This window comes from Condylostylus longicornis, unplaced genomic scaffold (assembly GCF_029603195.1).
Source record: "Condylostylus longicornis isolate FDR11 unplaced genomic scaffold, ASM2960319v2 ptg000049l, whole genome shotgun sequence".
NCBI lineage: Eukaryota > Metazoa > Arthropoda > Insecta > Diptera > Dolichopodidae > Condylostylus > Condylostylus longicornis.
In genome coordinates this window covers 5,649,866-5,667,259 of record NW_026578018.1, presented here as the reverse complement: position 1 = coordinate 5,667,259, position 17,394 = coordinate 5,649,866, and the positions used below count along the sequence as shown (strand labels likewise).

Here is a 17,394-nt window from a genome sequence, read left to right as displayed (position 1 = left end):
CTTAATTACAAAAAAAAAAAGAAAAACATAAAAAAAAAGTTAATGTAATAAAAGTAACTGTCATTATATAAAATAATTATTACCATGATTGTATAAGAAGATATTGAAAAAGAAGCATTTAAAGTTAATCTTCAATTATTTATTCAAAAAAATAAAATGAAAAAATGAAACAAAAAAAAATATAATAAAAGCCATAAAAAGCCAAACAAATTACAAAATGTAAAAAAAATTTTTAATTTTAATTTTAAAGAAAACATTAACAACAAAACTACAAACCTTTTAACCGTTATATAGGCAAGTGCAAAATTATTATACGTACTGAAAGTATTATACAATGAGAATCGAATTTGTTATTTAAAATAAAAATCTAGTTTTTCATTTTATTTTCTTTTTCTTTTTTGTTTTTGTTTTTTTTCTAATAAAGAAATTATAATTGTAAATTCTTTTTTGAAACCTGTATGTACTATTGTAATCAAATTTATTAGAGTTACTGTAAACATATTTATCATGTAGATATTCAAGCTGTATGACAAAAATAAAAAAAATTAACAATTAAAACAAATAAAACACTTGAAAACAAATTGGATAAATTTAAGAAAACAAAAAAAAACGAACGCATTTATGACCCTTGCAGAAAAGTCAAAATATGCTGTTACCACCATAACATTTAACAAAGTCAAATTTATGTAATTTTTTTTTTCTATGTTTTTATTTTTTGTTTTTTGAAAAGAAACAAATAAATTGATGAAAATGTTTTAAAAATTCATTTTTTGTTTTCAAAACTCTACCCGAACCAAATTAATAAAAAAATGAATAAGCGTTATGTTTTGTTTATTATCATCTAACGTATTCTAACGTAACGCAGTTACGTGTTACGAAAAAGATGCGTTCAGAAATTTGCATATCGATGTAGAACTTAATCAGTCAGATTGAAAATCCTTTGAAAACATTTTTCTCTTGTGTTCTAAAATGTGCAGTTTTTTATCCATTAGGCACAAAAAGATTAGGAGAAATTTTAACGGCAGCTGTTATTTATGAAAATTTTACCGTATACTTTAATGTAGCTGCTATTGTAACAGATAATTAAAGCAGTATCTTAATTCTAAAAACGAACACTTCAATTTGGAAATTTGAATTCTGTGCAGTTAGCGTGCCTCTGTTTCGATAGTGTACATCATCACAGCTGACAGCATTACTTAGTAAATAGAGAAACAGAGAAAGAATTATATATTTGTTATGTCAAGATTTATATTCAAATATGTATAACATAGGATCAATTTTTATTTTGACAACCACTTTTTGACGCTTTTATTTAGGTTAGATTTTATTCGGAAACATCAAGCAAATATTACGTATTTTATGTATATGACATGAAGGTTTGTAAAAAAAAATGAATTTGACATTTAAAAATCAAATTAAGATGAGAAAACGTATCTTTATTGATAAAAAATAATTAAATAAACAAATCCTGGATAAGAAATTTTTTTGATTTAAAAGTGTTTTCGTTTATTTTCAATATAATAAATTTCAATATATATGGCATAGCGAGAACGCAATAATTAAAAACGTGTAAATGATTAACTTATGAAAATAGGAAGTTTATTTTTCATTTTACGAAAGTTTAGTATACGATAAAATTATTTATGTTGCTATTTGACAGGTACAATTGATTAATTTTGTTCAATTTCGTATTTAAATAATTATTTTAAGAGTATATGCGCAAGCACATGTTTATAATTCGTATAAAGTTTATGCCAGAAGTTTTGGTTTTTGAATTGATGGTTTTTTTTGTATTTTGTATCTCGTTTTACCATTTTCAAATTCAATTTGAAAAATACAATTGATAATGTAAGAAAAAATGTAAAAATTCAATTGAAAAAATATGTAATCTTAAATGCGAATTCCGATTTGAAGATGAATAACAATTTAAATGAAAAAGCAAAATGCACGATTAGTATCCAACCAATTTACAAGTTTTAACGTCAAATTTGCACTTGCTAATTCTTACACGTATTTGTATCTAATCAAAATTATTTCTTGACAATAACACTAAATCCATACTTTATGATTTTCCTTTAAAATATATATTAGAAAAGGAATGATTTTTTGATTTTGTACAACTTTCTTTTGTAATTAGCAAAAGGCGAGAGCTCAAAATAAGATTTTAAATGTAGATCCAGTATTATGATGGTATAATATTAGGAAAAATATAAAATGTAGATGTCTCTTGATATAAAAATCAAAATTGACATTTCAAAATAAAAAAATTTTGTACGGCTAGTCGTTTCATTATTACGGCTTAGCAAAATTCATTTATTTTCCAAATTATCATTATAAAAATAAATTTATAAATAAATTAACAATACATAATAATAATTCAATAATAAATAAATATATTTTATATAAAATTAATTCATTTGTCTTTTATTATATTTGATTGAATTTCATATATTCTAATTAGATTTTGTACGACTGCGACTTATAATAAAAATTTGAAAGCGGCTATGTTTTGTTTTTTTGTATAATTTTGACATTTGAAAAGATTTTTATTGGTTGACTGTGCGAAAATTTATTTGTGTGTATGTGATATTGTTTTAATGTAAAAGAAAAGAAAAAGCCATCAAAATTTCATTTAAATCTTATATATGTATATATAAAGAACACCACAATACATTCATACACAAATAAAATATATTACTATCCTGTCGTGGCGAAACATTTTTTCTATTTAAGAAAAAAGAAAAAAAAAATATTATTTTAAAATAGGAAAAAATTAGTTAAATAATATAAAAAAAGTGAATTTACATCATTTATAAGTGAAATAATTAAAATATAATAAAAATATTAAAAAGTTTAAGTGTTTAAATCAGCAAATTTAATAAAAGCAAGCTAAAAAAAAAAAAAGAAAAAAAAATTTTTTTTTTCCAAGTGCGTGAGCAGCAGACAGCCATACGGTTTTTTTTTCTTCATATTTTTTTTTTTAATTTCAAAGAAAAAAAATTTTCTAACAAGAAAAAAAAAAGTTTGAAAGGAAAAAGAAAAAATTGTTTTAAAAAATATTTTTTATGTCTTTTATAATTTTCTATTTTTATTTGTTTTTTTTTCTCCAATAAAATCTAAATACATATTTAAACAAGAAACAAAAAAAAACTTTTTGAGAAATGAGAAATTTATTTTGCATTTATAATTAAAAAATTACGATTTTTGACTTTTGACTTTGAAGGAAGAGTGAAAGAAGAAAAAAAAATTTCTAAAAAAGATTTTTTTTTTTTAATATCAATTTTTCTTTTTTAAAGATACTGGCATTCACGTAAAAACAAAAAATAAGATAAACTACATAAGTGAAAGAAGAAAAACCTTTTAGGTAAAAAAGAAACCTCAAATTTTCGAACAAGAAAAAAAAATTCTATTCAAATTGTTTTGAAGGAAAGAAAAAGAAAATAAAAAACTACATACATAACTTCATATATAATATAATTAAAACTTACACAGAGAGAAATAAAAAAAAATTGATTTTATATTTTAAATAACAATTTGCAAAAATTCTCAAATTGTGAAAATATCGTAAATTAAACACCACGGGAGAAAAGTTTTTCAGTTTTATAAACCAATTTTTTAAGTTAAAATTTTTTTGCATTAAAAATTAAATCAAAATAAAGAAAATACAAAAAGAAAAAAAAATAACAAAATTTTCATATAATCTTAAAAATCTACTACACCACAAATTATTAAGACGAGTAGCTTAGCATCTCAAATTCATTAATTTTTATGTTCTTGTATTTAATTTTCAAATAAAAAAATAAACGAAATACTAAAAAAAAATAAAGGAAATAATCACACAAATCATTTTTTTTTGTGTCATATTAATAAAAATCATCATACTTACACAGAAAAAAAAAAAACAAAAATCAACGCCTTTGTGAATTTTTATTATTAAATTTAAAGAAAACAATAAAAGGTATTTTGTAATATTGTTATTAAAACCAAAATTATACCTACAATATATAATTAAAAATTCCTCAATTGATGATAATATAATTAAAAAAAAATACACCTATTTTACCTAATCATCATTGTAATTAAAAGTTAAATAATATAAAAAAAAAAAATATTAAAACAGAAATCAATGAAATCTTCGCTTATTTATTTTTAATATTAAAGTTGAAATTTATTATTAATTTTTTTTTTTCGGTTTTGTTATTCGCTTTTTATAACTGAGCTAATTAGACAGAAAATAAGAACAAAAAAAAAAAATAAAAAACAGTAATATTAATTACTACCTTGCAAAAGCAAAAAAAAAAGTACATTTCTTTTTTGACATAAAAAAAAAAGGCGAAAGGTAAGTAAAGTAGTTACACTCAGTCTCAGCCTAAATTATTTTCAACCATTTTTTTTTTTTACTGTAACGTCAAGAATATTAACAATATAATATATGTATTCATGTACTTACATACATACATAAAAATATATATTCGTAGTACAATTTAATTTATATTCTTATACACCAACATCCATACATATAATATGTATGGATAATGTACATATACATATATAAATATAAATACTAATCTTATACATAATTATTACTTAGGTGCATAAAAATATATAAAAAAAAAATATTTTTATTTTCAGAATTGCAATTTTTATTAAGCATTTTTTTTTTCTTATTTTATTTTCGATAAGCTATGCACATTCTTTTAAAATATTATGTATATTGTTAAAAAATTAAAAATTTTTGTTTCATTCGAATTGAATAATAAATAATAATATATACAAAGTATAATATATACATTCATATAAACATAGTTAAAATTTAAAATGATTAGGAAATGAATTTTTTTTTTAATATGCAATTAAAATAAAATAGTTAGATCCTATATGTATGTGGGTAAGTTACCTACAAATATATAATACCACTTCTTATAGATTTTACAATTGATTTCATCGCCATGTTTTATAAAAAAAAAAAAAAAATTTTTTAGAAGAAGATGTGTAGTGTAGACGACGCCGCCACCGCAGTTTTTCTTTTCTTTTGTTTTTATTTTGTTTTATTATTATTGTTTTAAAATATATATATATATGTATATATACGACGAATAATGAAGTTTGGTGCATGTAGCATATAATAGTCACATGAACTCACACAAAAGAAATTTATGTATCATTTTTATTTCATATAATAAATATACATATTTCTTTTAATGTAGTAGTATGTTTGAGTTAAATATTTTATATATTGTTATGGGTATATGTTAATTTTCTTATTGTTATTTTTCTCATACATATACATACAGATATATACCTACCTTCTTTTACCTGTGAAAAGTAAATGAACTAATTTAGATATTGCTTTCTTATTTTTTTTTTTAACTGGAGAATTTTTAGTCATTACTTTTTTTTTGTAATTTGAATATAATAAATAATTTCATCATGATTTAATGTTAAAATTTTTTTTTTTATTGTGCTTTGTATGTAATATTGGTATGAGAGTACTACTGATCTATGTAATTTTATTACATGCAAATGAATTTACGGTAAAAATCTTACCAAATAAAATAAATAATTTGTTTTCTCTTACTTATTCACTTAAACAGCAAATTCTAATATATTGCTTGTTAAAGAAATCTTTTCCACATTAAACAGTATTAAGCAAGCAGGTATTCACTTACCATATTAACCTGACATACTGCAGGGTGGGTCGTACTTAAAACTACAATCTAAGAGATAATGCTTTCTATGTTGCAGATTAGTTTACAAAAATCTTATAAATTTGATTTGGAGTTAATTAACGCATGCAAAGAATTTTATTTTTTAAATTCTTTGCAAAATATTACCATTTCTCAAATTAAAGCTTTGAAAAAACATGAGAAAATTTTATCTTAATTATTTGTAATTTATTTTTTATTTTTTTTTGTAAATATTTTTCTTAAAATTTTGGCCAGATTTGATTTTGAGAGACTCCTAATAATGCTATTTTTGCTCAATTTTTAATTGTTTCATAATTTTCCTACTTAGGTATATTAAGTATATTCAACGTGTCTTTAAAATTTATTTTTATTTAAGTAACTGTTATTAGCTATTATAGAGTTTAAGTTTGTAATTTATACTTAGCATCTAACCTGTATAAAAAACAGACCTATCCTAAATTTTAAAAGCATTTTGTATTATTTAATATTACATACTTCTAATTTTTTCATATCTTAATTGAATTGATGATTCTACGGTTTTTTAAATATATAAGTACTTATTTTATTCATTTACTACTGTTTTTCGTATACTATTCCGCGAATATTGTTCCTTCAGTTCACTAATATAACTTATAAACTATGTTTGAAAAAGGAAAATTTCAGATTTACCATTTAAAAACAGTTAATACTCAATTCAGTATATGTTGTTCTTAAATTTGTTGTAAATATGTATGCTTTATATTTTAAATCTTTTTCAGTGACCAAAACAAAAGACTGATTCGTGTAATAATATTAAAAAGTTCGTATCAATTGTGGGAAGCGAAATTTACGTATCCAATAAATATTGAAAGCAAACAAAAAAAACATTTGTGAAAACTTGAGAAGCTAATACAAACCTAATAATAGAACTGAGTAAAAGCCTTTGTTTTTACAAAGGTGATTGAGAACAGCAAGGAGTTACTTACGCTGATGAGGATTCACTGGCAGCATGAGTACTCTGGGGGGAAGTAGGGGGGAGCGACAAGCAAAGCCCAAATTCGCAGCATTCAGAATAAATGAATTACATAATAGCAACCTTGTAAGTTTAAAGCATTGGATAATAAAAAAATATAAAAGCCACATTTTATTCATTCGAAAATGGATAATTTTTTTCTTACTTAACATATTATAAATTTTTTATAATATTGGATTGTTTAAATTGTGAAATGTGGGTTTTTCTGTTTATTTGCTTTATGGTTAATATTATAATGCATCTTATTTAATAAACAAAATTTATAATATTTTTAGAGCGAATCTCTAGAGCCTTCACAACAAAAAAATCAAGTACCCCGAAACTATGGAATGCAAAGCTTGGGTAAAGTACCATCAGCTAGACGGCGACCGGCTAATCTTCCATCCATAAAAGCTGAAACTTCACCAACAACAACAAACCCGTCTGGTACTCCGCAGACATCTCCAACATCAAATCAACAAGAACATCAAGAGCAACCGCAACAACATAACCAGCAGCAACAGCAACAGCAACAACAACAGCAGCAACAACAAGCTACAAATAATTTTGTTTCAACAACATCATCAAAAGCAACAGCTAATATAAGTAATCAACATAATAATAACGCAACTGGGATAAGTTCAATAAATCTGAACGCTATAAATAGCAATTCAGTAATAACAAGTGGAAGTTCCGGTGGTATAAAAACAAAATCCAATTCACATACTTCTAAACAATCTGGTTCTGGTGGGAATAATAATTCACTAACATGGTCTTCAGTCACAACAGGTTCACATGGTGGACAAGATGGTTTATCGTTACCACCATTATATCAAAGTCCACAATTTCAACACGAATTCCCATCTTTAGATGGAACAACCGTGGTCAATTCAGCTCAACCACAAATACAGACCAACAATATCAACAATCGACAAATCTCGCAAAATCATCACCACAAAGATGCTCAAAACAATTACAGAGATGGAAATTCAGGCGGCGGAAAACAAAGTGCGGAAGGAAATTTAGAAGGCATGCAAAACGTCAGTTTAAGACCGCAAACAGATACAGTGAATTGGTTGCAACAACAGCAAAGTGGAAATGGAGGAAAAGGTGGAAATGGAGGAAGTTCTATTTCTCAAAGTGGAAATATAAGCCAAGAAAATCAGCAAAAGCCGACTGCATCGATTCCTCCTCAATTTCTGGCATTGATGCCCCCTTTTGCTTGCCGAGGTGGGGCACCACAACCAACAGATTCATCGCCGACAAACGAACAAGGAGGCGTAGGAGGCATACGTTCAATAACACCGCCACAGAATCACGTTGGTGGCGGTGGTATAAATAATAATTATCAAATTAATATGAACGGTAATTTTTCAATGCATCAAGGTATTTAATAAAAATTATTTGCTTATACGATTGTACATTTCTTTTTTTCTAGCTAAGAAAGATTTTCGTACTAACTCACCAAATCCCATTAATTATCGGAATCAAACGGGCCCTGCAAATGTGAAACGTCCATCTGCACAATATGCACCTGGAAGTGGAGGGCGATTACGTGACAAAGAAACTCCTCCATTTATAGAACCAGATCTTGGATTAACGCAGCGCCCAATTATTAGAGAGGAAGACTTAGAACGAATGGACTCAATTGCAAAAGATGACGGATGGACTCAGCATGATGAAATTGATTATAATCAAACTTTGATTTTCTCAGACGATGATTCTCCAACAGGTTCTTCTCAAGATAATAGAAGTGGTTCTCATGGATATTCTGTAAAAGATGCAAAGAAACATAGTCAGCAACTATCAAATACACAACAGTCGTCATCTCAACCGAGACATAATCAAAGAAGGTCAGACGACGACACTCGATTACCTAACTCTCATGGTGGCGCAATTTCTCATTGGAGTCGTGAAAAAGATCGTACAGATCGTGAACATATTGAAAGAGATCGTGGTGAAAGAAACGATAGGGAACGGCGTGAAAATAATGCACAAATCGATCGAACGCAGCAAACGAATGGACATCGAAGCGTTGTAAGTAGTAATAGTACCGATCTATTGGAAAGGGCAAAACAGCGCCGCAAGGAAGAAGAGGATAAACGCGAATTAGAGAGAAAACAGGCGGCAGCAAAAAAATTACAAGAATTAGAATTGAAAATGAATACTAAAAAATCTGCTTCTTCATCCAACGTTTTGAGCGGCTCAGTTAGCCACTCAGATGTTGAGGAATATGATAACAAAAGTAAGAACAATACCGACAAAGAGGAGGAGACCAATAATAATAGCTACAGTCGAAGTGGAAGACCATATCGAGATAATAAAGATAATTATTCGAGATATGATAAATACGAAAAATATTCAGATAAGTATTATAATAGGGATGGGCGAATCGATTCAAATTATAAAGATAATCGTGGTAATTTATCTAGCGGAAATACGGGATCTCAATCTCAGGCAAGAGAAGTGAAAACTACAGTGTTTTCCGGACATTTTCAAACAAATCTTCCACCGAGATTTTTGAAGCAACAACAATCACAACCTAGTAATAATGAACGTGATAGGGACAGGTCTTCTGCACAAATAAGTGATCGTTCTCAACAACAGCAAACACCAGCGAATTCTAATGTTGGAGGCTCCAATCAGAACAGAAATATCACTGCCAATAATCAATCGCTGTCTCGTGTCCCTCCAGACACGAAGATAGTGCCTAAAAATTCTATGGGTGGATATTCCTCCCAACAACAACCATATGATAACAGGCATCAACAAAACTATAAGACACAACCGCAACACCAGCAAATTCGTAGGAATTTGTCCTCGGATGAAATGAATAGAAACAATAGAAATATTACATCCAGTGATAATTTAATGTATGAGCGTCGCAGGAGGGGACCTGGTAACGATTCTGAAGAAGATGATCGATTCTATAGTGGTAATAATAGTAACAGATCTCAGGAACAAACCAGTCACAGAGGTCAATATTCAAGAAATATTTCTGCGTCAAATGATTCCTCCCAACAATCGCAAATATCGCACAATAGAAAAACTAGTGTTTCATCTAATGATGAGTCAAACAAACTGAACGATAGTTTTCATTCAATACGTTCAGGAAGCTCTTGGTGTGAAGATACCGCGTTCAATCTAATTTCAGATCAAAAGCGACGTAACGAAAGCTTTTCCAGTCAAGAACATAATCATGGTACAAATAATAGTCATCATAGTAAAAGAGAAAGTCCGCTAGATGTGGATATTCAACCAAAACAAATTTTACAGAGGCCACAACGCTTGTCTGAAAGCAGCACTATTAGTCTTAAAAAAGACGATTTTAAGGAAGAAGTAAAAGAGCGTAACATATCAAAATCTCCAGTTCCAACTCAAATTTTACGTCGTTCTGAAAGTCCTCAAACCGATTCAAACAGAAAGGAAAATGTTTCTGGAAATAATCAATTAAAAGATAATGTAGAAGCAACGAACCCTTCCCAGTTAGCACAGCATCATAACCCAGGTCTTCAAGACAGTAAAAAATCAACGGAAGTTCATAAAACTGTGGAAGTCGAGAAAACAGAAAATGAAGAGAAAACAGACCAAGATGACAAAAAACGGGCAGATGACAATAAGAAAGATATTACTCCAAGTAGCAATGAAGATCGAAAAAAGCTTGAGGATAATTCATCACCGCAGCGACAACAGCAACAACATACTCAAAATCAGCCGCAAAGCCAACTTCAAAATGTAAATAAAAGGCAAGAAACCTCAAGAGAACAACGCGACCAACGGGATCACAGAGATCCTCGAGATTTGCGGGATCAAAGAGATCAAAGAGATCAAAGAGATCACAGAGATTATAGAGACAGGAATGATAGAGATTCAAAACGACCCATGAGAAGCGGACCTCCTGGAAGAGATATGCGCGATAATCGTGATGGTCGAGATCATCGAGATAATAGAGATGGTCGAGATAATAGAGATGGTCGAGAAAATAGAGATGGTCGAGATAATCGAGATGGTCGAGATAATCGAGATAGTCGAGATAATCGAGATGGTCGAGATAATCGAGAGGGTCGGGATAACCGAGATGGTCGGGATAACCGAGATGGTCGGGATAATCGAGATAGTCGAGATAACCGAGATGGTCGAGAAAATCGAGATAGTCGAGATAACAGAGACAATCGAGAAAACCGGGATAATCGTGGTAGCTATCGTGGTGGTTACAATTCTTATAGGGGTGGAAATAGTTGGAGTAGTCGTCGAGGAGGTGGTATGCGTTACGGAACAAATCGGAGTTATAATGATTGGAGCGATTCTGCAGAATCGGAAGATGAAGGTACTGTTTTTGAAATAATGAATTACAGATAAATTTTTTGCATAATCTTACACATATTCATTAATATTAGGGCATCAAAGAAGACATGAAAAAAATTCTCAAAACCGGAGGGATACTAACAGGACTTCAAGCAGTGGGCCTAATGAGAATAAGGAGAAAACTAAAGAGGGCTTTGCGCCTCGTGGAGAGCCCTCACGCAGAGGTCGTGGGGGAAGTATATCAAGTGGTGCAAACTATCGGCGCTCAGAAAATAGTCGTTCGCAGTCAAGTTCTATTTCGCAAAGTAACAGCAATAATAATAAGCGTTCTGAACAATATAACTCAAATTCAAGCAAAAATTTTAACTCGTCAAATCAGTCAGCCACTTCTCAATCTAATTCAACAAGTCAAAACGCATCGGAAGATGTTAAATCCAACATCAACAAAACTGATAGTGATATAGATAAAGTTAAGCAAAATCAAATGGCATTAACAAGTGGTTTACAGAGCAAGAAAGAGTCCACACCGGTGACAACCTTGGATGATAAAGCAACAAAGCAAAATAATAACTTACAATCACCGCAGCAACAATCCGAAACGCAGCAACAAACTCCACAAACTAATAAAAGCTCATCGAGCGTTCCACAACCAATTAATCAGGCTCAAAAGCGTGATGAAAAGAAAAGTACACCACCTAAACAATACGGTTTAACAGATCGAAGCTCAAATTATTCAACGGCGTCGTCTAATAGAAAAGATAGTCAAAATTTAAGACACGATGACAAAGACAGCGAACGGAAAAAGTCGTTGTCTAAAGAAAAAGAACAGGCCCCATTGCCTCAAAGAAGTCAAAGCTCAGGTCATATTGCTTCAAATAGAAACAACATCTCGCAGTATAAAAAGGATGATAGAAATGTATCTCAACAATCTCAGCAATCTCAACAGCAAGTACAACAACAGCAACCACAGGCGATCCCACACTCTCAGCAAAAAAATTCGATAACAAAACCTCCACCTGGGCTGGGTTTTAAGCAAAATTCCAATTTACAACAAAACTCGAACTCCAATAAAGAACCAGTGCAGCCTTTAACAAAAAGTAAATCATCTTCTGATGCTAGAGATGTTAGAAGTGCTAATATTGACACAAGAAATGGTAGATATATTAATTTTTGCCTGTATAATACTTTTTTTTATTTGTCTGTTTATTTTTAGTAAATCGAAGTAGTATAAATTCAAGTTCCATTTCAAATGACAACAAAAATGTTCCTCAACCACAACGGCAACCCAAACAATGGGATACTAGATCGAATATGCAAGCAAACACTTGGGAAAAGGCTTCTTCCGATAACTGTAAAATTGAAGAAAATGTAGACAATGCTGAAAAGACATCATTAGCAAGTCAGAAATTAGCTCAGGATAAAGGATCAATATTGTTGGATAGTAATACGACTCCTGTGAATACAATTATTTTTGAAAACACCAATTATAAGAGTGTAAACCATACACAAATTAAGCGCCAGACTTCTAATCAACCGGACGTACCTAGTACAAGCCAACAAAATATTCCGCAACACCAATTACAAGCACATAAAAAGGATGAGGTGTATAAATCAAATTCTTCTATACAAGAACTTCAAAGTCAGCAACAACAAGCTACTGAAGCTATTACTACAGCTCTCTCCCAAATGACATTTGGATCAACTAAATCTTCATCCGAATCGGAATATGATAAGGAAATAAAATTGGGTTTTTTCGAAGCAGATTTTGGAACTCATTTGTCTGCGGAAGATAAAAATACCGCTGCTGCAGCGGCTGCAGTTGCTGCCGCAGCAAAAGCCGCAGTAGCAGCAGCTGGTATGTCCTTAAATCGATCAAATTCTGGAACATCCGTTTCTAGTGTTATGCAGCAACAACAACATCAACAACAACAGCAACAACAGCAGCAACAACAACAGCAACAACAGCAACAACAGCAACAACAACAACAGCAACAACAACAGCAACAACAACAGCAGCAACAGCAACAACAGCAACAACAGGCCCAACCACCTCAACCGCAGGCTATATCTCAAAATACAATATCACCTTCCACAGCAGATTTGAATATGAAAATAGCAAGTGTTAAAAAAGTGTGGGAAAGCGTTCCACAGATGCCAACGGTGTTGGAACATAGTGGTACGGGCCAACAAGTTGATGTTGATACAAATAATCATTTGGCTTCAACTTTTGTGACATCATCTCAACATCAGCAACAACAACAATTAGAGCAATTTGTAGCACAGGCTCATGCGGTAGCAGCTGCTCAGGTTGCTGCTAATCTTCATCATATGCACATGTCATCACCTGGACCTCAAAATTATGCAGGAAACGCATTTGATTCCTCTTTGGAACATTTCAGTAAGCAAGATGGTAAATAAAAAAAGTATATAAGTCGTAGGTTATGATATTAATTTATTTTAAATATTTAAAAAACAGTAAATAATGACCCCACCGGTTATACACCGAGCCCACAACATGGGAATGCATCTCAAACTCAACCAACATCCCAACAGCAACAGCAACAGCCTCAACAATCGCAACCACCTCAAAATCAACATCATACTCAGAATCAGACTCCTTTGACTTTAAAACATGTTACAGACGCGACTGTGTTATCTGTGTCTAACAAATCAAAATCATCTCAACAGCAACAAATGCATCAATCTGGTTTAGGGTTATCACCACCACCGACGATTCAACAACAGCAACAACAAAATGCTGCCGTGGCTGCTGCGGTTCAAATGCATCAACCACATCAACAGTTTTTCCAACCACCATCTCAGTATAACACAATGCCCTCCATACCAAGTCCACCTGCTACCGTTTTATTCAACTCATCCGGAATGCCATCTCAAGGCGGCATTTATGCACCTTTTCAAATAGATTCCTCGGGACGTTCTCAATTTTCCCAATTTCCTGGTCATTATGGAACAGCTGGAGCTAGTGCAGCAGCGCCTTATAATGCATATATGCAAACGGCACCGAGTATGCCGCCAGCAGGTCCGGCTCCCCCTCCGGATATGTATCAAAATTTAACTTCGCAGTTTAGAATGGGTGGAGCAACACAATTGCAAACCGGGCCACCACCTTTTAATCAATCTCAGCAATTGAATAATCCCAATACAGTTTTAATATCATCAAATTCAAACTCTCTAATGTCTGCTACAGTAAATAAATCTTCACAACAAATCGGAGCAATTGGATCTAAAAATAACGCTACGGCTGTAGCTAACATTGCAGCACCGACATTTGGTCAGCAACAATATATGAATCTATACCAGCAACCTGGACCACCTCAATTGCAATCAAACAGCTATTATTCCAATTCAGCTGGTGGCCAAAATGCTTTTTACGGGGGCCCAACCGGAGCTGGAAATGCAGCACAAAATTATAGTTTACAAGCAGCAGCTGGTATATTTGGAGGCCATGGGGGGCCTCCAGGAGGTCCCGGACCATCAGGTGGTGGACCACCTGGACCGCCACCGCAGCAACAAATGCCCAATTTTAACTCACAGTTCATGAATTCCCCAATGTTGACAACAGCTGCAATTAATCAATTTCGTGGAGGACCAAATCCGCAGTCTACGCCATATATGAAATCGAACCAGGCGCAAAATCATATGCAAGATTCAGTAAGTTTTAATATATTTCGAAAAAAAAAATATGTTTCTAAAATATTAATAGAACTCATTTCAAATCTAGCTTGGAAGACAACTAAAAAGTCCTTTGGGAAGTGATGTTAGTTTAAGTCTGGCTAAACAAGTGCAATCGCAACAAAGCCCTCCTCACCACAAAAGCTATGCACCTAGTGTAAGTATGGTCATGAAAACCAAATATACACTTTTATAAACATTAAAAATAATCAAATTTGGCTGTTTTATATTTTAGTGGGACTTACAAAACCAAGTAATGCAACAAATTCCTCAACAACCCATCCCAAATCAACCGAATCGAGCTGGTCCTTCAAATAACGTACAACAAGGTCGAGGTCCAAATGGACCTTCTAATCAATTGGCTAACAATAATAACGGAAATGTTCCACCACAACAGCAAAGATATCCTACGCCAATACAACGACCCTCGACAAATTATCCACCACAGCATCAACAGCAAATGCAACATCCCCCTCAATCCCAAACTCCACAACAACAAGCACAACAATCGCAATCACAGTCAAATCGTTCAATGAGACAACCGCTTCCTCACCAAGGTGGAGTCGGTGGAGGTGGGCCACCTCCAAACCAAGGACCACCAATTAATAAACATTATTATGGTAATTCTGGTGGTAATAGAGGTAATTCTAGATTTTAGCCGATCAAAACAAAAAAAAAACAAAAAACGAAAAAAAAAACAGGAAAAGTACCGGATTTTCATTTTTTGCTTTTTATGGTATCCAAAAGGAAATAATATTTATAATTTGATTGGCAATTTCTTGATTTACAACCCAAATTAAAAAATTTATATATCTATATAGTTTTCTTGGTTCTATTCCTATTAGTTATTTAAGTTCAGTCTATGAAGTATTTTTTTTTCTTTGCTTTGTTTTTAATTTACTTTAATTGGAGTAAAAATTTTTTTAAATGTTTTTGAAATACAAAGTTTTAATCTTTAGTTTAATTATATATTTTCTTTTGTATGTTAAATTAAAAATTGAAAAATAAACTATTATAAAATAAAAAACAAAACATTCTGCGGTTTTAGAGATTTTGTCTACATGTATGTACATGTACTATAAATATTGTGTACTTATGCATTTTTTATGTACTTCTCTTATTTATATGTACATGTATGTATGTATTATATATGTGTTTTGTGATGTCAAAGTAAAATTAAAATAAACCAAAAAATAAATATTTCTGCAATTTTTAATTTTACTTTCAAATTTGCTGTAATTTTTGTAACATAATACATAATTGTACTATGTTAAAAAAATTAAGTATGTGCAATCCTTATTTTTATAAAAAAAAATATACTCCAACAAGAAGACAAGGTTTTCGGACTTTTTTTTTTGAAAATTTTAATTTACTAATTTTATGCAAAATTTTTTTATAGCTCATCAAACAAACCAAGTCATGGACCAATCTCATAAACAGCATGGAACTGACAATAAAATTGATCATCATATTGGAGTTGTACAACAGTCTCAACAATCTGTTAGTTCCGCTGGCAGTGTTGTGCAACAAGCACAAGTTCAACAGCAATCGGTTCAGCAATCACAACAACAGTCGCAACAACAGCAAACCACTGATAATATTAAACCTAATAAAGATGAGAATGTTAAAGATTGAAGAATCCGCGCACGTGAGACTCTATTTATTAAACATTAAAAACATATTTTTATTCATAATTTTTTGAAAAACGAAAGTGTAAATAATTAATTAAATTTAAAATTTAATGGAAAAGGAAAATTAAATCTTTGAAATGCAAATAACTAAAATATTAACAAAAAGAATATAACACATGAAAAGATTTGAAACGTAAAATAAAACTATAAAGACGAAGCATAGAAGTAAAAATATTTAACATTCAAAATGAAAAATTATTATTATGCTATTAAATAAAAAACACTTATACTAATCTTTTTATTATAACTTAACATACGTTTGTATTGAAAGAAATATTAAGCAAATTAAGTTTTCAAGTAGAATAAAAGCCATTTTCTGCGATTGATTTAATTAAAAAAAAATAACATTAAATTAAAAAACTAGTGTTTAACTTTAGGATTTATTACTACTGTCTAGTTGAATTTCAAACTTTTATTTGAAAATTTTTTCAAAAAACATCATCGTAGAAGTAGTAAAAAATTGTTTCAAAGTTTAAATTTAGTTTACTAAAACTCCAAATAACTATTTATCTACAGTTTAAAACTAGCTATGTATGTGTCTATTGAAAGTTAATAAATAGAATTACACTATTAAAGTAAATTTAATATTCTTTCTTAAAATTTTTAATGTTTAAAAATTTCTGAAATCCCAATTTTCAGAAAAACTTCCTTAAATTTCAGAAAAATTTCCTTAAATTTTGTCGAAAAATTAGAAAAAATGTTAATATTACTGATTTTTTTCCATTAAATGTAGATTCTTTGGTGATATAACAAATATATTCGATAATTATTCTTAATCAAATGGAGAATAAAAATTTTCGTAGCGTGAATAAAAAGTAAAAAACTATAATTTTCTTTAAGTAAAGGTACGATATCTAAAACACGCAAAACTGATACTTAAATAGCAATCGTTTTTGTAATTTTGTTCTTTAGGGAACTGACGTGAAAATTCATTTGAAATTTTTTATAACAAGTCCCAAGTGCTGAAAAAATATTGAAAGTTTTATGCTTCTTTGACCCGAATGAGGAAATTTTCGAAATACAATAA

The 17,394-nt window shown here is 30.3% G+C and overlaps 1 protein-coding gene across 4 annotated transcripts; it reads left to right on the top strand.

Annotated features, from left to right (window-relative positions):
• Positions 1 to 2,679: 2,679 nt before the first annotated feature.
• Positions 2,680 to 16,829, top strand: LOC129611416 (bromodomain-containing protein DDB_G0280777). Of its 4 annotated transcripts, none has more exons than XM_055524559.1 (10): positions 2,680 to 4,339; positions 6,446 to 6,765; positions 6,975 to 8,043; positions 8,117 to 11,005; positions 11,076 to 12,137; positions 12,197 to 13,393; positions 13,460 to 14,655; positions 14,726 to 14,833; positions 14,912 to 15,317; positions 16,076 to 16,829. In XM_055524559.1, exons 2-10 carry the CDS (start codon positions 6,676 to 6,678, stop codon positions 16,309 to 16,311), a joined length of 8,253 nt encoding a protein of 2,750 aa, XP_055380534.1. In that variant the 5' UTR covers positions 2,680 to 4,339; positions 6,446 to 6,675; the 3' UTR covers positions 16,312 to 16,829. The 4 variants fall into 4 exon arrangements, with proteins under 4 accessions (XP_055380534.1, XP_055380535.1, XP_055380533.1 ...); XM_055524560.1 differs by having other exon boundaries at positions 6,975 to 8,064; positions 14,912 to 15,296; XM_055524558.1 differs by having other exon boundaries at positions 6,975 to 8,064.
• Positions 16,830 to 17,394: the final 565 nt, after the last annotated feature.